This window comes from Geotrypetes seraphini, chromosome 3 (assembly GCF_902459505.1).
Source record: "Geotrypetes seraphini chromosome 3, aGeoSer1.1, whole genome shotgun sequence".
NCBI lineage: Eukaryota > Metazoa > Chordata > Amphibia > Gymnophiona > Dermophiidae > Geotrypetes > Geotrypetes seraphini.
This window is the reverse complement of record NC_047086.1, coordinates 315,899,256-315,925,021: the sequence shown is the minus strand read 5'-3', so window position 1 is coordinate 315,925,021 and position 25,766 is coordinate 315,899,256. Positions and strand designations below refer to the sequence as shown.

The 25,766-nt window shown below is 44.3% G+C and overlaps 1 protein-coding gene across 11 annotated transcripts in view; it reads left to right on the top strand.

Moving 5' to 3' along the window:
* PLCB1 (phospholipase C beta 1) overlaps positions 1–25,766 on the top strand; it is a 1,208,816-nt gene that overhangs the window by 805,048 nt on the left and 378,002 nt on the right. For all 11 annotated transcript variants that reach the window (XM_033937380.1, XM_033937379.1, XM_033937383.1 and 8 more), the window contains 3 exons: positions 9,159–9,243; positions 11,751–11,875; positions 14,752–14,906. In XM_033937380.1, coding sequence (XP_033793271.1) covers positions 9,159–9,243; positions 11,751–11,875; positions 14,752–14,906 — 365 coding nt within the window. The remainder of the gene's footprint in view (positions 1–9,158; positions 9,244–11,750; positions 11,876–14,751; positions 14,907–25,766) is intronic.

Here is a 25,766-nt window from a genome sequence, read left to right as displayed (position 1 = left end):
ATCAGGAATCAAACATTTACATCCACCTTTGGCTTTCATTTTTCAAATACAGGTTCCTCTGGACTCCTGAGGAAGATGTTTTAATTGAACATTGACTGTGTTGGGTCCAGACTTATTTAAAGCTTATGTGGATTGTTTCTGGATGTACACAATCAAATTATGCCTTCCAGACTTTACTGCATCTTCAGTCTCAATCTCCATGCTGAAAGTTTGCATGCCACTTTTTTACTGTGGAGTATGATGGGCATTTGTCACTCAATGTTTGCATCATACATTCATGGATGTCCTTTGGAGTTTTCTTCTGAAGGAATAGGAACTTCATGACAGCTCAGAGTCCCACATTTCAATATTCCACACTTTTCGTTGACTTGATTCAATCAGTGATCTGAGACAATATCAAAACATAGCATTACAATTCTGCAAATTGGGCACTTTTTCAGCCACAGTGACAAAATAACATTCAGAATTTAGGAAGTTGGTTGGGCTGAGACCTCTTTAGCATCCCTTTGTATCCGTATTAGTGCTGGCTCTGCCCCAGACCCACCTCAACATAGCTGGTTTCAGCTGAGGTTGCTAGAGGGGATGTTCAGCTGCACTATCCAGTTAAGGGCCTTTGACTATCTCTGAATAGCTCTGCACAGGAACTTTTCCTGCCTGGTTAAATCACTTTGAATATCAACCCCAAAGAAAAATTTTTCCCCTGTGTTTTGGGTAGTGAAATCAGATCATATCTCTGGATTGCAAATTTTCTTTCCTAGCCACTGAGATGGAGGTCCCACAGCTGAATGCTAGCAGAAGCCTGGAATTAGTTGAGAATGGTGATTGTTCTATCAAATGTGAAAGCAATAGAATTACAGAACAAGAGATGATGAGATTGGAAGTGCCATTAATGGATTCACTAGCCCTACTGTCTGCCATGGTGTTTTAAACATTTTGATATATTAGGTATAAGAGACAATTAATTTAATCTACTGTAATGGTCAGAATGAGTTAATTAGAAAAGATGTCCACTTATACTGTTTCCTAATGCCAAAGAGTGTACCGTATTTTCGCGGATATAACGCGCGCGTTATACGCGATTTTACCTACCGCGCATACCCCTCGCGCGTTATATGCCTGAGCGCGGTATAGAAAAGTTTTTAAACATAGTTCCCACCCCGCCCGACGCCCGATTCACCCCCCCAGCAGGACCGCTCGCACCCCCACCCCGAACGACCGCTCGCACGCGCTCCCACCCGCACCCGCATCCACGATCGGAGCAAGAGGGAGCCCAAGCCCTCTTGCCCGGCCGACTCCCCGACGTCCGATACATCCCCCCCCCCCCCCGAAGGACCGCCGACTTCCCGACAATATCGGGCCAGGAGGGAGCCCAAACCCTCCTGGCCACGGCGACCCCCTACCCCCACCCCGCACTACATTAAGGGCAGGAGGGATCCCAGGCCCTCCTGCCCTCGACGCAAACCCCCCTCCCTCCAACGACCGCCCCCCCCAAGAACCTCCGACCGCCCCCCCAGCCGACCCGCGACCCCCCTGGCCGACCCCCACGACCCCCCCACCCCCCTTCCCCGTACCTTTGGAAGTTGGCCGGACAGACGGGAGCCAAACCCGCCTGTCCGGCAGGCAGCCAACGAAGGAATGAGGCCGGATTGGCCCATCCGTCCTAAAGCTCCGCCTACTGGTGGGGCCTAAGGCGCGTGGGCCAATCAGAATAGGCCCTGGAGCCTTAGGTCCCACCTGGGGGCGCGGCCTGAGACACATGGTCGGGTTTGGCCCATGTGCCTCAGGCCGCGCCCCCAGGTGGGACCTAAGGCTCCAGGGCCTATTCTGATTGGCCCACGCGCCTTAGGCCCCACCAGTAGGCGGAGCTTTAGGACGGATGGGCCAATCCGGCCTCATTCCTTCGTTGGCTGCCTGCCGGACAGGCGGGTTTGGCTCCCGTCTGTCCGGCCAACTTCCAAAGGTACGGGGAAGGGGGGTGGGGGGGTCGCGGGTCGGCTGGGGGACGGGCGGAGGTTCTTGGGGGGGGGCGGTCGTTGGGGGGGAGGGGGTTTGCGTCGAGGGCAGGAGGGCCTGGGATCCCTCCTGCCCGTAATGTAGTGCGGGGTGGGGTTAGGGGGTCGCCGTGGCCAGGAGGGTTTGGGCTCCCTCCTGGCCTGATATTGTTGGGGAGTCGGCGGTCCTTCGGGGTGAGGGTGCGAGTGGTCCTGCCGGGGGGGGGATGTATCGGACGTCGGGGGGGGGGGCATCAGGCTTTCAGGATGGGGACAGACCTTCAAGGGGGGACAGGACTTCAAGGGGGGACAGTGCACGGAAGTCAGGGGGGGTGAACGGAGAGTCGGGACAGCGCACGGAAAGTCAGGGCGGGCGAAAGGAGCATCGGGCATCATGCGCGTTATATGCCTGAGCGCGGTATAGAAAAGTTTTGGTACATATCATCGTGATTTCTGCGCGCTATACCCCTGTGCGCGTTTTACACAGGTGCGCGTTATATCCGCGAAAATACGGTAACTGAGCACCTAATACTTTCAGTGCTTAGCTCTCAAAATCCTTCTGCAATTGCTCACAATCCTGTTTGAACAACTATGAATATTTTTTTGCCATCCGCTTTCAGGTTTAATTACAGAAGGCAGGAATTCAAGTATATGCTAATAAAAAAACAAATACATCTGCTATTATATTATCATAGCAAAATACAATATCATAGGCATCGGAATGGGTGGGCCACTTGGGTCATAGCCCATTCACTGTTTTGCCCCAAACAACATCAGCAATTATTGAGCATGGTGACACAAGTATAGGGTCATTTATGTAGCCCCCTAACATAAATGGTGTTCCTTTACCCCTGAATATAAATGTACATTTGCAATATAGAAAGATCTCTAGAGTATCCTAAGACTCTAAATGGCATATATAAGCTTAGAGGCAACTACTAACTTTCAAGGAGCAGGAGTTTGTTTAGCTTTGCTTGGAGAAGTCCATCTTTTCTCCTGTTATTCCCGGTCTAGTGTAGGCTTTGATCTTCATCTACTACTGACTAATTTATGTGCAGGGCCTTGGCTTTGGATGACATCTGCTTTACCTCCAGGTTTCCACCGCTCAAGATGAGCCAGGTCTGCAGCTCGGGACTTTGATCCTGCCACTCTGTGAGAAGAACAATATGCCAGAAAAAATTGCTCAAGTAAACAGCTATGCACTGATATCGATGTCCTGTATCTGTGCACATGGCTCATGCCTCTTATATGGCAGTGACGTGCATTTGTATATAATTTAGATATTGTGCCTTGTTCAGCCAAAGGCCAGTCTCAGATAATTTATCTTTTAGGATGCCTCTTTACTTACTGTATAATAGAGCACAGTACTAGACAGCACCATAAATCAATGAGAATACCATATAGATTCAGTAGTCGTCCTCAAGTTTTATAAGAAAATCAGGGCACTGAAGAGCCAGAAATATATATATTTCTTTAAGATTTATATTCCGTTGACATCTAGATTCCTGTTTAGTGTGAGCCTTTGAAAAGCCAGAAGAACAAACTGGTTGAAACTTCTGTAGGGGAATGCCTCAAGGGCAGAGGGAATGTCTCCACCCCTTTAGGATGGTCTTCGGGTCAAGAATAGATTTGTAGTCTTTCATAGTATTTATCATGTGTGATGTCTGCGAAGAGCACTACAGTCAGCTTCATCATTGATATGCATTCCTGAAATATCCGGAAAAAGATTAAAAAAAAAAAAATCATCACCTGTAAAAGAGTGCAAGAAAGTTCTTCTGCAAAAAGCACCACATGTGCAGATGTTTGCAAAGAAACAGGAGCCTCATTGAGCAGACAAATGGAAAATCTACACAAATGTGTCCATTTGAAAATGTGTCTGCAGGCCCACTGGAATAATGCCCCCATAAGTTTGCAAGCTTCATGGCCAGTCTCAAAACTATAATTTCAAAGCCGTACAAGCACAAGTGATTGCACATTTTTGGGGGCCTAATTATGCTAGGGCCTTATGGCAGTGTTAAAAAGTTCTCAGCCCAACCAAGAAGGGAATGATGTAGAGCCATGAAACTTACAAGTTATTCCACATATTCACTTCTAAGTTCAACACACTTGGCACATCATGTCTGATGTTTCTGTAACCCTTCCAAAACATACTCTGATGCCTAGTCACTGAAATACTGCTTCGCTGCTGCAGTCACCTCAGAATCACTCAAAAATAGTTGTTCTTTCAAACTCTTTTTAAGGTCTGGAAACAGAAAATAGATGGAGCAAGATCTGGTGAGTAGGGTGGATGGTCTATGCACTGAAACCCCAACTGTGAGTGGGCAGGAGGGAACAACCCTTGCCTCTACCACATACTCAAAAACCCACAAATTTTAATTGAGAATATTGATGCTGGGTAGTCTGGGAATCTTGCTCCTTTACCTCTGCATTTTCACACATACCATACTCCTACCACTTAACTTGCTGTGAACTGCGGCTCTTCTGGGCTTCAAAGCACTGGGCCACTGCTGGACCTGGTATAGGTGATGGGAATAGCAGACACGAAGGCCCTGATTCTATAAAGGCACCTACTGGTTGTTGCCTAGATTGGGTCACCTACTGATCTAGGCGCCTAAATTAATTTTTTTTAATCAGGTTAATTGACGCTGCTAAGTGAAAGCACCATTAAAAATTGAATTTAAAAAAATTAATTAGCTGGTAGGTGTCAAGCTCAATAGGCTCTTACCACCTTGTAGTAGGTGTGTACATCGAGTCACCTACACAGAAAAAGGTATGGTTAGGCGTGGAGTTTGGGCATGGATTGAATTAGGCACTAGTATATTAGGCCTATAAAACCCTGCCTAACATTATGATACCTATCAGTGCCTAAGTCAATTTAGGTGCTACTAGGCGGATTCTACAAACGGTCAAGAGGCAGGCTACTAAAATGGTGTGTGGTCTTCATGATAAAGCTTATGGGGACAGACTTAAACTAAACTAAACTAAACCTTAAAGATCTCAATCTGTATACTTTGGAGGAAAGGCGAGAGAGGGGAGATATGATAGAGACGTTTAAATACCTACATGGTGTAAATGTGCATGAGTCGATCTCTTTCATTTGAAAGTAAGCTCTACAATGAGAGGGCATAAGATGAAATTAAGAGGTGATAATCTGAGGAAATTTTTTTTATGGAAAGGGTGGTTGATGCGTGAAACAGTCTCCCGGAAGAGGTGGTGGGAACAGAGACTGTGGCTGAATTCAAGAGACCGTGGGATCTCTTAGAGAGAGGAAGAGATGATGATTACTGCGGATAAGTAGACTGGATGGGCCATTTGGCCTTTATCTGCTATCATGTTTCTATGACATGGGGCAGTTACCACTTTGCTAGGCACCTACTAAGTTAGGCGCCATTTATTGTACCTGGCCCAAAGTGCAAGCACTGTTTTGTTTTGATGCACTTTCACATGCCTCAATTCTTTCTGGATTGCAAGTGAGCAAAAGAAGCTACGCACATGCACTTCCTCGGTCCCTCTGCTTACTACCTAATGCAATTACTGTTTCCACTGGCTACTGCATGTCTTTGCCCTTAAGAAGCCAGGAGGTTCAAGATGGTTAGGGTGAATGCAAAATACTTGTGGAAGGGTAGGGGGAAGCCTTGAGGTCAAAAGGAAGTAACATAGTAACATAGTAGATGACGGCAGATAAAGACCCTAATGGTCCATCTAGTCTGCCCAACCTGATTCAATTTAAATTTTTTTTTTTTTTTTTTTTTTTCTTCTTAGCTATTTCTGGGCGAGAATCCAAAGCTTTACCCGGTACTGTGCTTGGGTTCCAACTGCCGAAATCTCTGTTAAGACTTACTCCAGCCCATCTACACCCTCCCAGCCATTGAAGCCCTCCCCTGCCCATCCTCCTCCAAACGGCCATGCACAGACACAGACCGTACAAGTCTGCCCAGTAACTGGCCTAGTTCAATCTTTAATATTATTTTCTGATTCTAAATCTTCTGTGTTCATCCCACGCTTCTTTGAACTCAGTCACAGTTTTACTCTCCACCACCTCTCTCGGGAGCGCATTCCAGGCATCCACCACCCTCTCCGTAAAGTAGAATTTCCTAACATTGCCCCTGAATCTACCACCCCTCAACCTCAAATTATGTCCTCTGGTTTTACCATTTTCCTTTCTCTGGAAAAGATTTTGTTCTACGTTAATACCCTTTAAGTATTTGAACGTCTGAATCATATCTCCCCTGTCTCTCCTTTCCTCTAGGGTATACATATTCAGGGCTTCCAGTCTCTCCTCATACGTCTTCTGGCGCAAGCCTCCTATCATTTTCGTCGCCCTCCTCTGGACCGCCTCAAGTCTTCTTACGTCTTTCGCCAGATACGGTCTCCAAAACTGAACACAATACTCCAAGTGGGGCCTCACCAATGACCTGTACAGGGGCATCAACACCTTCTTCCTTCTACTGACTACGCCTCTCTTTATACAGCCCAGAATCCTTCTGGCAGCAGCCACTGCCTTGTCACACTGTTTTTTTCGCCTTTAGATCTTCGGACACTATCACCCCAAGGTCCCTCTCCCCGTCCGTGCATATCAGCTTCTCTCCTCCCAGCATATACGGTTCCTTCCTATTATTAATCCCCAAATGCATTACTCTGCATTTCTTTGCATTGAATTTTATTTGCCAGGCATTAGACCATTCCTCTAACTTTTGCAGATCCTTTTTCATATTTTCCACTCCCTCTTCGGTGTCTACTCTGTTACAAATCTTGGTATCATCTGCAAAAAGGCACACTTTTCCTTCTAACCCTTCAGCAATGTCACTTACATACATATTGAACAGAATTGGCCCCAGCACCGAACCCTGAGGGACTCCACTAGTCACCTTTCCTTCCTTCGAGCGACTTCCATTAACCACCACCCTCTGGCGTCTGTCCGACAGCCAGTTTCTGACCCAGTTCACCACTTTGGGTCCTAACTTCAGCCCTTCAAGTTTGTTCAACAGCCTCCTATGAGGAACTGTATCAAAGGCTTTGCTGAAATCCAAGTAAATTACATCTAGCATATGTCCTCGATCCAGCTCTCTGGTCACCCAATCAAAAAATTCAATCAGGTTCGTTTGGCACGATTTACCTTTTGTAAAGCCATGTTGCCTCTGATCCTGTAACCCATTAGATTCAAGAAAATACACTATCCTTTCTTTCAGCAACACTTCCATTATTTTTCCAACAACTGAAGTGAGGCTCACCGGCCTGTAGTTTCCTGCTTCATCCCTGTGACCACTTTTATAAATAGGGACCACATCCGCTCTCCTCCAATCCCCAGGAATCACTCCCGTCTCCAGAGATTTGTTGAACAAGTCTTTAATAGGACTCGCCAGAACCTCTCTGAGTTCCCTTAGTATCCTGGGATGGATCCCGTCTGGTCCCATCGCTTTGTCCACCTTCAGTTTTTCAAGTTGCTCATAAACACCCTCCTCCGTGAACGGCGCAGAATCTACTCCATTTTCTCGTGTAACTTTGCCGGACAATCTCGGTCCTTCTCCAGGATTTTCTTCTGTGAACACAGAACAGAAGTATTTGTTTAGCACATTTGCTTTCCCATGAAGTTATGTGGGAAAATGACAGATTAATGTGAGGTTCCGATAACCGTGGCAACAAGACAAAGAGAATCTCATACTTACCTATCTTAAACCAAGTATATTTAAGGATTTAAGATGTGTCAAGCTGAGTCGGATCAATGGTCCATCAACCCTGTCTCTAGATACTAATAGTGCAGGACCTTTAGGAAAGTCTATTCCATCTTGATAAAGATTGAGATACCCCAATCTATCTGGCTAATAACATTATGGGCTTCTTTTCCAGGGAACTTCATAACCTTTTTATGTTCATAAATACTACTTTTGTTTTCCTTTTCTTTATACAGAAATCCTCATTCCATGAGCATTAGGTTTCTACAGGATAACTCGCTACATTCATACATATGTTATGTAGCCCGCTGCGCAACTAATCTTAACTGACAGCATCAGAAGACTACTACTACTATTTATCATTTCTATAATGTTGAAAGGTATACTCAGCGCTGTACATTCAACATGTAATAAATGGTCCCTACTCAGAAGAGCTTACAATCTAATTAGGACAGACATAACAAATGCGACCTATAGGGGTTGGGGAGTTTCTTGCAGAGAGAATGGTAGGTAGATGATATCCTTCAAGATTGCCAACCTCCTGTTCTACAATTTCAGAGTTATCTGTCCAGGATAGTCTTTCAGTTACATGATATACATTACATATCCACAGCATATCACCTAAAAGAAAGAAAAAATATGACCATCCAGGAACCAGCATAGATAAGTTTCTGATTTAAAAAAAAAAAAATCCCACAGATTAAAAAAAGAGGTAACTGATGAAAAATTGCCATATTAGGGAATAATGAAAATTTTTAATTAATTTGGGGCCCATTGATGTCCTTTGTAGACTCTCTATAGTTATGGTTTGTCATAAGATAATATGCACGTCCGGGGGAGGGGGGGAAACGATGGGAGGTAAATAAGGTTGGAAAAGTTTTGATGGGTGAGGGGAAGGTATTAATAAGTATGAATTTTAGAGAATTTTAAGTAATGTCTATATTGTAAAATGATTCATTTACTCTGTATTTCACTTATGTTATGGTAAGGGTGGGTGGGAAGGGGTTAAATTTTACATATTACTGTTAAATATGAAAGAAATTCAAGTGATGTACTTAATTTCAATTGTCAATTTATTGATATACTTGTTATAAGATATAAAAATGAATAAAGATTATAAAAAAAAAAGAAAAAATTGCCCAGTTTATTTATGCGGCAAACTCTTTCCATCTGATTGAAAACATTAATATGGTTCAGTCACTGAGACCAGGATACAGTCTACCCAGCATAGCAGATGTTGCAGAGAAACTGCTGGATAAAGCGTATGACAGAGAAATAGAGCAAAGTGCAACAGGTCTAGAGGGTAAAATTGTTGACCTTAAGTCTTGATGAGTGAAGTCCACAATGATCCTGTTGGTACAATATGTGCTTGTACAAGAGAGGAAGGGAATGTCTTTCTTGCAGAAACAATTCGACAGAGCCAGGTTCCCTCTCTGGAGGGGAATCGTGCTAAACACATCAAATGAATTTCTTAATATTTTTTTCTTTCTTCCAGAACGTAACAAGAGTTTTGAAATGTCTTCTTTTGTGGAAACCAAAGGCCTTGAACAACTTACAAAGTCTCCAGTAGAATTTGTGGAGTATCCTTGAATTAAGAAATGTCATGCATCTTTCTAAAGTCTGAAAGTTTACTGTTGCATTGAATATATAACATGAGTTTGATTTTGATGAAAGGAACCACCTGCCAAGAACGTCATGCTGTTGGTTAAATAGCATTTAGCCAGCTAACTGCTAATATTCAGCAGGAGATAGCCAGTTATCTCCACTGCATATTGCAGTTAGCTAGCCCCTAATCAGCTACATCAGCCAACTTAGCTGGTTGGCCACAAATTTAGCGGACAAATCGGACCACATAAATAGCAGTCCAGTCTTTGCCCGCTATTAACTTAATCAGCCAGAGCTGAAGATTCGCTAAGCCAGATAAAAGTTAGCATAGCCCCAAAAATCCAAATGTTCAGTGCCGGTCGTTGGAAACAGCCTGGCATTGAATTACCGGGTTGAAAAGTGGTGCCAGGCAAACAGCACACTGCCCGGCGTTGATTGAAAATAGCCTGGGAAGTTTCTATGCTGGAGATGCTGATGTAAGAGGGAGCCTGAATTCTCTGAAGTATACAGTCAAGGAGAATGCAAATATATCCAGTCACTTTGGAATATAGTAGTTCAGCTGATTCTCTCAAAAGATTTCAGTAGGTCTGAAAAAACTCTGTCTTTACTTACAGTACTTTGTTATGCCAGTCACAGGCTTCTTTTGAATGAAATTTTACAGTTAATTCCAATATCCAAGAGATGATAAACTATTGAATTCATTATACCAGTGGGGTTTTGTTTTCACTTGCATCAAAATTAAAGTTGGTCCAGTTTTCTCAGCCTGGAAAGGCTTATTTCATAAATGAATTGTTCCAGCTTGTACCAAATGGGATAGGGATTTTGACCCCTAATTAATGCACCTGTTTAAACTAGATAGATAAAATTTAGCCAGCTCATGTTATGATATCAGTTGCATGGAACAGAATAGATGAGCCTAGGCTAGGGTTGTCAGCTTGCTCCAGGGTTTTATGGCAAGGTTATTGTTTGCAATCACATAACCCCTTTTCCTATCCCTAAAAATTTTAGATCGTAAGCCACTTAGGAAGTTATTATCATAATGTGGGCTACCAAAATTTTAATAAACTTGATCCAGTCCAGGTTTCCAAACTCGATTCCAAGAAAAGTAAGACTACACGTTCCAGCATACAGTGAGGTACACCCAGTACTGGATCTACCCTGTTGGACAAATCTGGAACCAGTTGTCAACCCTAGCCTAGGCACCAAGCATGAATTCTTTGTGCCAACTTAACACAAAGTAAAAAGCTAACACAGCCTCTATTTGAAATATGAAAAGTTGGAAATCAGAGTATTTTCAGTTCAGTTTCAGAAGGAATTATGTCTATTTCCTTCTTCACATTTACAGCTAATCATAACCCATAATCTGACTTGTTTTCAGTTCTGATCTCAGTTGAGTACTATGAATAGTTGGGCCTGTATCTCTGCTTTGTCATCGCTACTTTCTGTAGAAAAGATGCTGCCAGCATTGCATTGATTGTGAAATCTGTGAAGGATTTGCACGGAGGGTTGTGGTGGATTGCCTTGGAAGCAGGAAGTTTTTCACCCCTGACGTAGCAAGAGCGAAACGGAGATTTCCCCGTCAGGTGGGCTGTTTACCCATGAGGCCCGGGTAGTGGGGCTTGGGAGTAAGCCTGATTGGAGACAGCTGGAACTTCGTGGACATCTAAGCTTTTCTTTTTTCCTTGCTCAAGTTGCAATATTTCTGACTGTGCCTCTGGACTGCAATCTTTTTACACACAATGTTTGTGTGTGAGATTTTGGCATGCTGGATGTGAGGTGTTTTGGGGGGGGCTGCTACTGTGCTTCATTTTTTCACCACTGTTTTTGATATAGTAAAGACACATAAGTGGAGTTTTTTTTAGCCATATGAAGCTTAACTGAGGCTTTTTCTCCAATTTTTTTTCTGTGTCTTCTGTTTTTCAGACTTTGGGTGTATGTGTAATGTTGGGTGGCCTTGCAGTGTCCCATAGGGTCACAAGGAACAGCATGGGATTTGAATCCACAACCTCGGGGCGCTGAGGCTGTAGCTTTAACCACTGCACCACTCTAAAAATCAAGATGTAGTAAAAGTGAGCCAAGTATAGAGCAATCAAGCCATTGTGACATCACTGATGAGGTTGACTCTTAGGAATTGATGGAATGAGGCATTGTGATGTCACAATACCAGCTCTGGTTATCATAGGCTGCAACTTTTCACACTATTTATTTATTCTGTTTTCTATACCATTCTCCTAGGGGAGCTCAGAATGGTTTTACATGAATTTATTCAGGTACTCAAGCATTTTCCCTGTCTATCCTAGTGGGCTCACACTCTATCTAATGTACCTGGGGCAATGAGGGATTAAGTGACTTGCCCAGGGTCTCAAGGAGCAGCATGGAATTTGAACCCAAAACCTCAGGGTGCTGAGGTTGTAGCTCTAAAGACTGTGCCACTCACTCCCATTGTGTCAAGTTGTGCTGTCTCTTAACTAGTGCTCTGCAGATATAACAAAATGCAGCTCAGCCGAATCTATCCAAAGGGAACTCGGGTAGATTCCTCCAATTATATGCCTCAGGTCTTCTGGAATGCTGGTTGTCAAATGGTAGCACTGAACTTTCAAACAATAGGTAAGTTCCTCTTTATTTAATCATGAAGAAGAGTAACCTGGGCAGCGTGCCAGATACAAGTCTGGCCACTTTGTTGGCCCGACTGAGCGGACTGTACATAAGGAAAAATCACCAAGGAATACTGGTAGTTGTTTATTCAAAAAATGTCCATCTAATGGGCTCTTTTCAGATGAGCAAACTTATGCAAAAGAAAGCCAATCAATTGATTGGATGTGAGAGGTAATTCTATAAGAAACCACCTAGATTTAGGCAGCAAGACCATGCGTAAATGGCTGTATTCTTGTCAATTATTTATGTCAATGGCCGTTTTCCAGCAAGTACACACCACATTTTGATAGTGCATACTTTGCGGTGAACATTCACATGGGTGGAATGTCAATGGATTGTGAGTAGGGTGCACAATTACATGTATGTTCAGTTTATTTGATATACCGCTTTTCCTCACAATTATTGTCAGGTCAAGGCGGTTAACACTAGGTGCTTAAAGCTTCCCTATCTGTCCAAAAAGGCTCACAGTCTAACTAAAGCACCATATTAAACATTTATTAACATAACAAAATAAGTTAATGCTCCCATGGCATGCAAATTAGGGCATCTAGGGATTTTCTTGAAGAAGTGTTGAACAAATGCAAAAAGAAACAGTTAAGGAAGCCACAGGAGGGAAATATGAAGAATCCAAATGCAAACATCTCAATTTTAGTAGTAAGGAATAAAAGCAGTGCCGTGCAGGTCTATTTAAACACACAGTAGCAAAGGTCAGCATTCAGTATAAAATAGACATATTAAACTACGTTCCAGATGGACTCACAGTCTAAACCAGGAGTGTCTTTAATATGGATAAAATAGGGAGGAGGAAAGAGCGAACACAAGAATTGCCGCAGCTGGGTCAAACCAGTGGTCCATCGTGCCCTGTCTGCTCATGCGGCGGCCCTTAGGTCAAAGACCAGTGCCCTAACAGACTAGCTTTACCAGCGTACGTTCCGGTTCAGCAGGAACTTGTCTAACTTTGTTTTGAATCCCTGGAGGGTGTTTTCCCCTATAACAGCCTCCGGAAGAGTGTTCCAGTTTTCCACCACTCTCTGGGTGAAGAACAACTTCCTTACGTTTGTACAGAATCTATCCCCTTTTAACTTTAGAGAGTGCCCTCTCGTTCTCTCTACCTTGGAGAGGGTGAACAACCTGTCCTTATCTACTAAGTCTATTCCCTTCATTTTCTTGAATGTTTTGATCATGTCCCCTCTCAGCAAAATTAAATAAACCCTAACGGGGGGGGGGGGGGGAGGGGGAAAAACCACAATAAAATAAAATTGAAATAAGAGAAGAATTAAACCAAAACTGAATATATAGAAGGATAAAAACAAAAAACAAAATAGATAGAAACCTAGCAGAAAAGTCAAATAAAATCCAACTTGAATTCAGGTCAATCCAGTGAAGAGATACGTCCATCTCTGATCAATGCAAGGCCGCGGTAATGTACAATGATTTACACACATTCTTTCACAATGTAGGATGAGCATTTGCATCTGCTGGATGGTTGCTGTTAATGTCATGCCTAAACTATATGAAACAGTGCAGTTTTGCAGGATCTTCAGAATGCTGTTAGAAACAATAATAATTGTATCGCACAGCTTAACTCTTTATTGATCTCATGTTTTTATCTTCTTTTACGGTGACAGTCTTCCCAACTCATTTTCAATTACTAAGTTCATATAGGAGCCCTTTTATTAAGGCGCGCTAACCGATTTATCACGCTCTAAAGATTAGCACGTGCTAAATACTAAGGCATCCATTATATTCTATGGGCGCCTTAGCATTTAGCATGCACTAATTTTTACCAGCACTAAATCGGTTAGCGCACCTTAATAAAAGGACCCTATAATTTGCAAATTTTCAAATAATAATAGTAAATAACTTATCTGAATTTCCTTGAAAAATTAGTTGCACCCCTCCCAACAAGAATTCCATGTTTCAATTACTTCATCAGGGTTTCGTGAAATTAAATCTTGAATGAATGTGTTATGCTGGAGTAGCAGGTTGCAGTAGACTGAGTAGGCAAATTGTTCATGCTCAGACAAAACAGGCAGGGCAGGATTAAAGGGTAGGCCAAGTAGGCACGTGCCTTGGGCCCGAAGAGTTCAGGGGGGCCCAGAATGCTACCTGCTCTGACGACGTCAGTATACCTGCCTCTGTGTCCGGCTTCAGGTGTCCAAGTATTGCTTCCTCCTGTCGTCTTCATTATTCAGCACAGCTGAACTCGCAGCCTTCAAAAGGCTGTGGGCATTGGTTCCTACTTGCTGCCCGCTGCTGACCCACAAGTCATTCCGCTGATGCTGGAATTTTGCATTAAAGGAAAGGCTTCTGGGTCAGCTGTGGGCAGCATGTTGGAACCGCTGCCCATGGCCTTTTGAAGACTGCAAATTTGGCTGCACTGAATAATGAAGAAGGAAAGAGAAGGTGCTACTTGGACTTCTGGAGCTGGGGGGACATAGGAGGGCAGAGGCAGGGAGGAGACAGGGCCATGGAGGGGCAGGTCTAGAGGGCCCAGTGTACTCGGATGCCTAGGGCCCACTGAAGAATTAATCCTGCCCTGAAAACAGGACAAATTGTAGTGGTAATATAGTGAAAGATGTTTTTAGCAGTATTTTGGATGTGTAAAATCCAATAAAAGAAAGGAATCAAAAAGGACCTCGGTGTTTTAGGTTTGAGGTAACGGAGAGTGACTGTATAAGCACAGAAACAGAACAAGGGGAAATAAAAAGTTTGGGATGAGAGATAAGAAATTATGTTAATTAACAAGTTGTGTTTCATTCTGATTTATTATTATTGTAATTGATATTCTCAACCTTTTTGTTTGATTTTTTTTTCTGCATGGTAAGATTTGTCTATGCAGCTAAATATGGGGATGTATGAATACAATGGCAAAAGTGGGTACAGACTAAAGCCAGAGTTTATGAGAAGACCCGACAAACATTTTGATCCTTTTACTGAAAGCACTGTGGATGGAATAGTAGCAAACACTTTGTCTGTCAAGGTAAATTATATTTACAACAATTTCTACTCTTAATATGAAAAATGTCTACATGAATACTTCACTTGGAATTGTGTTCTGTCATGTAAAGTACGTTTTACAAAGATAAATATTTGCTCAATAGGTTCTTCTTCATATGGACACATTGAGCAAAGATGAAATTCTTTGACAATAGCGACTAGTTTTATTTCAGACTATTTAATATTTTCATAATGGATAAAAAAAAGCAACCATCCTTCTCTGGTGTTTTCAGATTATGTATCAGTTGGAAATCATATATGAAATACAACAGTTTATTTTAAAATATTTCCAATAGTGAATTTTTTTATATATACTATAAGTACAGTTTTAGTAAGTGGAATTTTATTGTGTAACCATTTTGTGTTGTTGGCTGTTCTTAAAGACAAGATACTTACCAAAGTGGGTATTTTCCCGAGAAATCGAGGGGGAAGCTTCCCCAAACTGTAGAGCTTACACCTCTTTTGTGCTTGATGGATGCCTACTGATACCTGTTTATGTAAAGTCTGCTTTTTTTTTCTTGTATATTTATCAGAGGAGCTTAGTTCATTCCTTTAGTTCCTTATCTATCTTTATCTTAATTAAAGGTATTTTGATGTTGAATCTGATGCCTATTCCATCTGTACTCCTGACTGTCTTGAGTGATCTTTATCCTCCAAATTCTATATCCCCCTCCCCATTTTACTAAGTTGCATTAGAGGTTTCTACTGAGCCTAGAGCCCTAAATGCTCTGACACTCATAGAATTCCTATGAGCATCGGAGCATTTAGCACTCCGGGCCGTGGTAGAAACCTCTACTTTGACTTAGTAAAAGAGGGCCTATATGTATGAAAAGATCATGCCTGTATTTGCATACAGATTAGAAATCTATGTGCAGGGGGGTCACGTGATGCTCGCGCGCTGATCAGACGCCGGTGAGCCAAGCTCCACTTTACCCCGCAGAAATACCCCCGAACAAACTTACAGTCGGCGCAGTCCGCCCTTAATTTTGCTTCCTCCGGCGTCGGGTTCTCTCCTGCTTCTCTGGGGCGTCTCGGAAGAGTGCAGATTTGCTGGGGACGGCTGGTATGCCGATTCGGACCCCGAGGCCTGGCAAAGTAAAGTCTGCGAAGTCTGTTCAGCCCCTAAAAATGGCGGCCCCCAGCCCGATCCATGCAGGTACGGCCCAGCACGATGCAGACATGCAGGTTTCGGTCTGCCACCTCTCAAAACTATTGGATGAAAAACTATCCAAATTACACGCAGTTCTGGAGGAGGTGAAGGACAGCATTGCGGGACACGCTGCGCGCCTCCAGCAGGCAGAGGAACGGATCTCAGCACAGGAGGACAGGGCAGAAACAGCGGACGGACGTCTGGCGGCCTTAGAAACAAAAATTCAGCAGCTGGACGATCGGGCTGAGGAGGCAGAGAACCGCAGCCGCCGAAACAACTTGCGGCTAATAGGGGTACCGGAGTCAGTCTGTGATGCTGAGCTGGGAGATTTGGTGGCCATGTGGCTGCCTCAAACCCTCGGACTTCCATCTTCAATAGGCCCAGTGCACGTGGAAAGGGTACATAGGATAGGGGCACCACGCGCTGAAGGAAACCGGCCACATCCAGTTATAGCTCGCTTCCTCAATTATGCTGTTAAGGCTCGCATTCTGGAGGCGTACCGGCGAGCCCGCTCCCTGGATTACAGTGGTTCTAAGATCTTGCTTTTTCAGGATTTCTCCATCAGGCTCTCAGAGAAGAGAAGGGCTTTGGCGCCCTACTGCACACAGCTTCATGCCAGAGGGATTAAATTCACTCTCCAATATCCTGCTAAGGTGCGCATCCAAACCAACACCAGTGTAGTCCTGATGGACACTCCAGCAGCGCTCCGTTCTTATTTGGAGGGACTGCCAGCCCTTGAGGGGAATGGGGCGTTGTAGGCCTGATTGATCTGTCGCCTCGAACCTGTGGGAGACTGCGGGCTCTATACCTGCTGCTGGGACAGAGAGAGATGGACTCCTTTGAGTTGAGCTTGCGGAGTGCTGGCTGATAGAGGTTTCTCTTCGCTCCTTGCTCCGGGCTTATGGACAGAATCACACCAGCGGCTATCTTCCTGTTGCCTGTACATGGGGAGTCCTCTAAGTGGGCTCCGGATTTGTTCCCACATTGCAAGGGGTCTGACTCTCTTGCTCTGCAGCTTGCTGGGGAGTCCTTGCTAGGTTTTATGTTTGCCCTATACCTGCTGGAGCGTGTTTGTTTACATTTATTATTCTTGTGCTGACTGTACGGACATCATGCTGCACTTTGTTTTCTGGGGGGGAGGGGGTAAGGGGTTCTGGTTACACCATGGTTTTCTGGTTGGGTTGGGTAATGGAAGGTTGGAGTATTTTGAGGGAGGGTGGTCGGGAAGAAGGGGGGTGGGGGGAGTGTGTCGGGAGGGGTATGTAAGGGGAAGTATGAATGGAGTTTCGAGAGCACCAGTTTTTTCTAATTTGCCGGTACATACCATCTTTGGTGGTTTACTGAGAGAGGGCCTTGCTGGGGGGCTCTTCCTCTTTTCTTATTTGACTGACATTTCTGCTCCAATTGTTCCTTGGTGGGTGGACCATGGTTAATTTAAAACTTTCCTCCCTTAATGTGGATGGGATCCATTCCCCGGTCAAACGGACAAAAATACTCTCCTGGTTTCGCAGGGAACATATTGACATTGCCTTCCTACAAGAGACCCATCTCACATCTATAGAACATGAGAAACTTAGGAGGGACTGGGGGGGGGAGGTATACTATTCTTCCTATAACACTCGTCAAAGGGGGGTAGCAGTTCTGGTCCATAAGCAACTCCCGTTTCAATTGCCTCAGGCCCCGCCCCCAGGAGGGACCTAAGGCTCCCGGGCCTATTCTGATTGGCCCAGGCGCCTTAGGCCCCACCAGTAGGCGGAGCTTTGGGACGGATGGGCCAATCCGGCCTCATTCCGTTGTTGACTGCCTGCCGGACAGGCGGGTTTGGCTCCCGTCTGTCCGGCCAACTATACAAAGGTACGGGGAAGGGGGGATGGGAGTGTCGTGGGGGTCGGCCAGGGGGGTCGCGGGTCGGCTGGGGGGGCGGTCGAAGGTTCTTGGGGGGGCGGTCATTTGGGGGAGGGGGGTTTGCGTTGAGGGCAGGAGTGCCTGGAATCCCTCCTGCCCGTAATGTAGTGCGGGGTGGGGGTAGGGGGTCACCGTGGCCAGGAGGGTTTGGGCTCCCTCCTGGCCCGAACAACTAGCGGGGGGGGGGGGTCGCCAGGGCCAGGAGGACTTGGGCTCCCTCCTGGCCCGAACAACTAGCGGGGGGGGGGGGGGTCGCCAGAGCCAGGAGGGCTTGGGCTCCCTCCTGGCCCGATATTGTCGGGGAGTTGGGGAGTTAGCGGGGCAAGAGGGCTTGGGCTCCCTTTTGCCCCAATCGTGTCGGGGGTGCCGCGGTTGGCTGGGGCAAGAGGGCTTGAGCTCCCTCTTGCCCCGATGGTGTCGGGGAGTCGGGGAGTTGGCGGGGCAAGAGGGCTTGACGTCAGAGAAAGGGCGGGACTGCCGGAAGAGGAAGCAGCGCAGGTGCAGGTCTCACAGATGGGCCGGGACCGCCAAGAGGAAGCAGCAGGACACCGGTAGGAGCTTCTACATGATGGGGGGGAGGTCCGGAGGCTGTGGGGGTGCGAGTGGTCCTTCAGGCTGGGGGTGCGGGTGCGGGTGGGAGTGTGTGCGAGCGGTCCTTCGGGGTGTGGGTGCGGGTGCGTGCGAGCGGTCCTTCGGGGTGGGGGTGCGAGCGGTCCTGCGGGGGGGTGAACCGGACGTTGGGGGGGGGGAACTATGTAAAAAAAATTTGGTACAACGCGGTCACGTGTATAACGCGCAAGGTTATGCGCGGTTTGTAAAAACCACGTATAACACGCGCGTTATATGCGTGAAAATACGGTAATGCATTTGGGGATTAATAATCGGAAGGAACCATATATGCTGGGAGGTGAGAAGTTGATATGAACGTACGGGGAGAGGGACCTTGGGGTTGATAGTGTCCAAAAATCTAAAGGCGAAAAAGCAGTGTGACAAGGCAGTGGCTGCTTCCAGAAGGATGCTGGGCTGTATAAAGAGAGGCGTAGCCAGTAGAAGGAAGAAGGTGTTGATGCCCATGTACAGTTCATTGGTGAGGCCCCACTTGGAGTATTGTTTACAGTTTTGGAGACCGTATCTGGCGAAAGACGTAAGAAGACTTGAAGCAATCCAGAGGAAAGTGATGAAAATGATAGGAGGCTTGCGCCAGAAGACATATGAGGAGAGACTGGAAGCCCTGATTATGTATACCCTAGAGGAAAGGAGGGACAGGGGGGATATGATTCAGACGTTCAAATACTTGAAGGGTATTAACGTAGAACAAAATCTTTTCCAGAGAAAAGAAAATGGTAAAACCATAGGACATAATTTGAGGTTGAGGGGTGGTAGATTCAAGAGCAATGTTAGGAAATTCTACTTTACAGAGAGGGTGGTGGATGCCTGGAATGTGCTCCCGAGAGAGGTGGTGGAGAAGAAAATGGTGACGGAGTTCAAAGAAGCGTGAGATGAACACAGAGGATCTAGAATCAGAAAATAATATTAAATATTGAACTAAGGCCAGTACTGGGCAGATTTGCACGGTCTGTATATAGCCGTTTAGGGGAGGATGGGCTGGAGAGGGCTTCAATGGCTGGGAGGGTATAGATGGGCTGGAGTAGGTTTTGATGGAGATTTCGGCAGTTGGAACCCAAGAACAGTCCCAGGAAGAGCTTTGGATTCTTGCCCAGAAATAGCTAATAAGAAAAAATTTAAATTGAATCAGGTTGGGCAGACTGGATGGACTATTCGGGTCTTTATGTGCTATCATCTACTATGTTACTATGTAACATATTCCAGATATTTTATAATTTTCTAAACACTGGAATGTATGGTTATTTCTGGCAGCAGATGGGGAATGATGGATGATGAAATGGGTATCTAGGCTTGTCAATTTTTCATACATGTAGATCTGCGATTATGAAAAACATTTTGAGATTTTTTTTTGTTTGTTTCAACATTTTATTTAAATTTTCAAAAAGTACACAACAAATTATACGACAAAAACAATACACAATTAAGCTGCAAACTCACAAGTCAGAGATTAATATTCAAGTCCTTACAGAATGCATCAAGAAGAGCCCATTCCCAGTAAAACTGGAAATGTAATTTTGTTTGAACGCTCTTATTTCTTCGTATTTTCTAATGGTACAGAAATTATTCATGAAAGTTAAGTTTAGAATTATTCTTCCAGTTACATATAATGTGATGAATAGCTAAAGCAATCATAATATCAAATTTTTTTGTGAATGATGGTGGAATTGAGGTATCTAGGTTTGAAGCAGTGGCGTACTAAGGGAGGGGGGCGGGGGGTGCACAGCCAGCCGGATCTGAAACGTTCCACGCTGCTCAAAATGGCACCTCAGCGCGGCTGCCATACTTATTCCAGAGCAGAATCGGCAGCCACGATGAAGTGCAGGAAGGTCCCACGATGACTACTTCTGCTGCCTCTGCTTCGGAATAGGTAAGTGAAGTTGCAGGGGGGGGGGGGTGAACCGGCAGCTGCAGTCATCGCGGGACCTTGCAGCAAATCCCTGCGTCTGCCGGCCCAGCCCCCCTCCAATGTCACTTACCTCTTCTGGAGCAGATGCAGCAGAAGTAGTCATCCCGGGACTTTGCTGATTTGGATGGAGAGAGAAAGGAGCAGAGCAGGGCGGTGGAAAGAGAAAAAGGGGGTCAGGGTGGTAAGGAAGGGTGTGGAGGGTGAGAAAGGAGGTCAGGATGGTATGGAAGCATGGTGGAGAGAGAAAAATGGGGCAGATGCTGATGGAATTGCAGGGAAAGGGGAAAGAGACATTAGGGGAAGGATACTGCATGGAATTGGGTTGGAGGGAGAGAAAGGGGGCAGATACTGATGGAAGTGGGGGGAAGGGAGAGGAGAGAGTAAAATGGCAGACCATGGGGGTGTGGGATAGGGAAGGAGAGGAGAGAGATGCCAGACCAATGGAGGAGGGAAGGGAAGAAGATGGATGCCAGACCAATGGGGGTGAAGGTAGCGATGGAAGGGGGAGACAAGGTTTCTGGAAGGGGAATAGAAGGAAAGAAGATGCCATATAGAAGAGGCAGAGAGAGGGTAGACAGTGAAGAGAGTGACAAGAAGATGAGGAAAGCAGAAACCAGAGAAGACAAGGTAGAAAAAAAATGATATTTATTTATTTTTTTGCTTTAGGGGAGATGTATCGCTATTTCTGTGGTGTTGCATTGTATGAGGAGTCCAGCTTCTTGATGCTTCAGTTTAACCTTTGTCTAAGTATCTTTATTCTATCTCCCCCATTTATAAAACTGTAGAGCGTTTTTTAGCATTGGCATATGAGCTGTTACCACCATGGCTAAAAACCACATTACAGTTTTGTAAAAGGGGAGGGGTTAGTTTGTGATTACATATTCCATACTAGGCAAAAGTGTTTTCTGTGTTCTGTGTGTTCGAAAACACATGGTTTTCTGTTACGATTGACTGTGCAGGATTGATCTGTACTAGTCTGGCTTGTTTAGTTTTACAATGGATGTATTGATGTACTGCTCACTGCAATATATAAGATGCTGCCTTTTCCTAGGTACTCATGTGTGACGTGTGGGCTTGTTACTATAAATCATGTTTTTCGTACAGATGGGGGGGTGCCAAAAAATGATGGGCCCCGGGTGTCACATATGCTAGGTACGCCACTGCTGCTAGGCACAATTCTGTTAACAGCGCCTAGCGGATGACAACCATGCTCAACAACGCCTAGGAGCTAGGACCTGTTTATAGAATAAAGACAATAAAGAATTAAGATTTGAGATTATTGAGATTTTCTGATACATAAAAAACACCCATCAATAAATACAACAAATCTGTCTATTGCTCAAACGCTATCTCCATCCATGTGAAAACGTTTGCCTTTGGAGAAATAATGCCTATACTAGTTCTGTGAAGCTGGACTTTACTTTCAAAGATCCACACAAACCACTCCTTTCTTTCTTTCATGTTAACAAATTCAGCTTTCAGGGCTCCTTTTACAAAGGTGCGTTAGGGCCTTAACACACGGAATAGCGCGCACTAGCCGCTGCCGCCTCCTCTTGAGCAGACGGTAGTTTTTCGGGTAGCGCGCGCTAATCCGGTGCATACCCTAAAAACGCTAGCGCACCTTTTTAAAAGGAGCCCTGAAAGCTGAATGTGGGTGGTTGCTTTTTTTGTGTGTGTTTGTTTGAAAGGAGATGCATTGTTCATGTGAACAGATGTCTTTTGTTGCTGTTCTTTGTGCAAAGCAGCGTTCTAAATAAAACAATTACGCAGCTTCTGACTGATCACATCTCGAAAACACCACCTTCTGAGATGCTATTTGTTCCAAAGAATTACATCAGCCTTATATATAGTATAGTGGTCAAATCATTACTGCATATGGAAGAACAATAACAGCAATGAAATCAAAGCCTTAACCTTCTTTGGAAGAAGTGCACTTTCTTACTGTCTTTGATGGAGAAAGGTTTTGTGATTTACAGTAAATTACTTCATGGAGCATTAGTGTAAATACAAGGTTCACAGATTTAATTTCTGGTCAGCTGACATTGGTCAGCTTACATTGTTGTGTTTACAAGGTAGATAAAATAATAGTTATAATGTGTGATATTTTTTTCCATAAATCCCTCTCCCTAAAATATATATTATTCTAACACCAGGGGCCCTTTTATTAAGGCTCGCTAACCAACTTAGTGTGCAATAAAGATTAGCGCACGCTAAATGCTAGGGCATCCATTGTATCCTATGGATATCTTAGCATTTAGCTCACCTTAATAAAAGGACCCCACAGAGTTTTTATTCAAGTTTAGTATTCAAGGGCTGCATACAGACCAGGTTTTCTGGATATCCCTAATGAACAAGCATGAGAATGACTTATGTGCTTAATACATCTACTGTAAACAGATCTCTCTCATGCATATTTATTATATACCCATTCAATGCCCGCTATTACTAAGGGCTCCTTTTACTAAGCTGTGATAGCGTTTTTAGTGCACGCAGAATTTTAGCGCATGCTAAACCCGCGCTACGTGGCTAGAACTAATGCCAGCTCAATGCTCCGTGCGTGGCAATTTAGCACGCTCGCTATCACAGCTTAGTAAAAGGGAGCCCTAAGACTCCAATAAATTAATTTTTCAAACATTTATTAAGTTAATGCAGTGGAACCTTGGTTTACGAGCATAATTTGTTCCAGATGTATGCTCGTAAACCAAATTGCTCGTATAACAAAGCGAGTTTCCCCATAGGAAGTAAGGGAAACTCGCTTTGATTTGTTCCACCTCCAACCCCCCTCCCCCCGAGGCTACTGGCGCTGCTTCATCCCCCCCCCCCACTTGAGGCCACCGATGCTGCTCCATACCCCCCCTGCGATCCAGCATTCCCCCCTGCAAACCGGCATCCTCCCCCCGCTCACGTCGCTCCCCCCCTCCCCCGCGATCCTACATCTCCCCGAGCACCGAAACAACATCCCTTACGCATAGGACATGCCGGTGCCGGTGCCTGAAGATCCTCCCTCTTCTGTGCTGAGCTAGGAGGTATGTCGGAGATCTTCCCTCTTGCCTGTGCTGGGCTGGACTGGGCCTTGAGCATTTGCGCATGCTCAAGGCCTTCTGGTCTCGCTCTCTATGAGATTCTGAATCTGAGAATCTCGGAGAGAGCGAGACCAGAAAGCCTTGAGCATGCGCAAATGATCAAGGCCCATTCCAGCCCAGTACAGGCAAGAGGGAGGATCTCCGACGCACCGCCCAGCCCAGCACAGAAGAGGGAGGATCTTCGGGCACCGGCATGTCCTGTGTGTTGGTGCTGGTGCCGGTGCCCAATCGGGGTAAGGGATGTCATTTCGGTGTTCTGGAGGGTTGTAGGATCGCGGGGGGGGATGCCGGATCGCGGGGAGTCAAACTCGGTTTCCGAGGTGCCGATTTTGCAAATGTTTTGCTCGTCTTGCAAAACACTCGCAAACCGGTACACTCGAAAACCAAGGTTTGACTGTATATGGTTTTTTATAATAATATTAACAAAATACAAATACATTCTATCAATCACTCAACATTTATCAGTGAAACTCTCCCTTCCCTTTCAATCCCCTCAGAAAAAGTTCATTCATTCATTGTTCAGAAATCTTCTTGTGCAAAATTTGCCATGTTGTTAAACCACAGTCTTCCAACCTTAATTGTAGTTTATAAATACTTTTCTAAAATCAATGTTCTGTTCATGTTCCTCTTCAAAAGCATCTGCAAATAATGCAGCTTTCAGCCCGACATAGGGCTCCTTTTACAATGGTGTATTAGGGCCTTAACGCATGGAATAGCTTCTTGAGTAGGCGGTAGTTTTTCGGGTGCTAATCCAATGCGTGCGCTAAAAATGCTAGTGCACCTTTGTAAAAGGAGCCCATAGTGCTATGTTTCGCATTCACTGCATCTTCAGAAGCTGAAGTCGGGAGAGTCTCTCCTCCTACTTTTCAGCTTGAGATTGGGTGTATCTCCAAACCAGCTAATCAACTGGCATGCTCACTTTCCACCATCTTGTCTCAAAGAGCTCCTGAAAACGCAGTGAATGCGAAACATAGCACTATGACGGGCTGAAAGCTGGATTATTTGTGGTTGCTTTTGAAGAGGAACATGAACAGAACATTGATTTTAGAAAAGTATTTATAAACTACAATTAAGGATGGAAGACTGGTTTAACAACAAGGCAAATTTTGCACAAGAAGGTTTCTGAACAATGAATGAATGAACTAGAAGACTGGTTTAACAACAAGGCAAATTTTGCACAAGAAGGTTTCTGAACAATGAATGAATGAACTTTTTCTGAATGAACTTTTTCTGAGGGGATTGAAAGGTAAGGGAGAGTTTCTTTTTATTTTATTTTTTTTTATATTCTTTATTCATTTTCAAGATTACATTGTGTTAAAATATATTCATTCACCTTAACAATAAATACATCACTTACAAACAATCCTTGATACATTTCATAAATTCTTATCCCTTCCCCTATCCCACCCCTCCTTCCCATATATTCCATTATCATATCATAAAAAACATGTAATAAAAAATCCCCCCCTCCCTACACCTTAATTGATAAATATAAGGGAAACAATTTTAAATTAATCTTTACAATACTTCGTTAATGGTTTCCACACATCCTGAAACTTCTTAAAATAACCCCCTGTAATGCAATAAACCTTTCCATTTTATAGATATGACATAAAGAGTTCCACCAGAAGTTGTAATTTAATCTCCTCCAATCCTTCCAATTAAATGTGATTTGCTGAATGGCAACACCAGCCATTATAAGTAGTAATTTATTGTTATTCGCAGAAATCTGACTTTTTTTTTCTCATTTCCATACCAAATATCACAGTATCATAGGATAATGCCACTGGGTTATCTAATAAATTATTAATTTGGTCCCAAATTGATTTCCAAAAATTCATAACACTGTGCAACAGAAAAAACCAAGTTTGTCTCATAGATGCTGACATCGTACATTTCATCCTCCAAGACCAAATTCGTGGCCATTGAGATGCAGTAATTTCATGCCTAATCTCAATGCTCCAAATATCTCTTAAACCAGTTTTTAATTTCTTTTTATTAAATCCACTTAACACTTTGTATCATTGGGTAAGGGAGAGTTTCATTGATAAATGTTGGGTGATTGATAGAATGTATTTGTATTGTGTTAATATATATATATATATATATTTGTAAATCTTTATTCATTTTTAAAACTTTCAACAAGTGTAACCTAAAATACAATCATTTTAT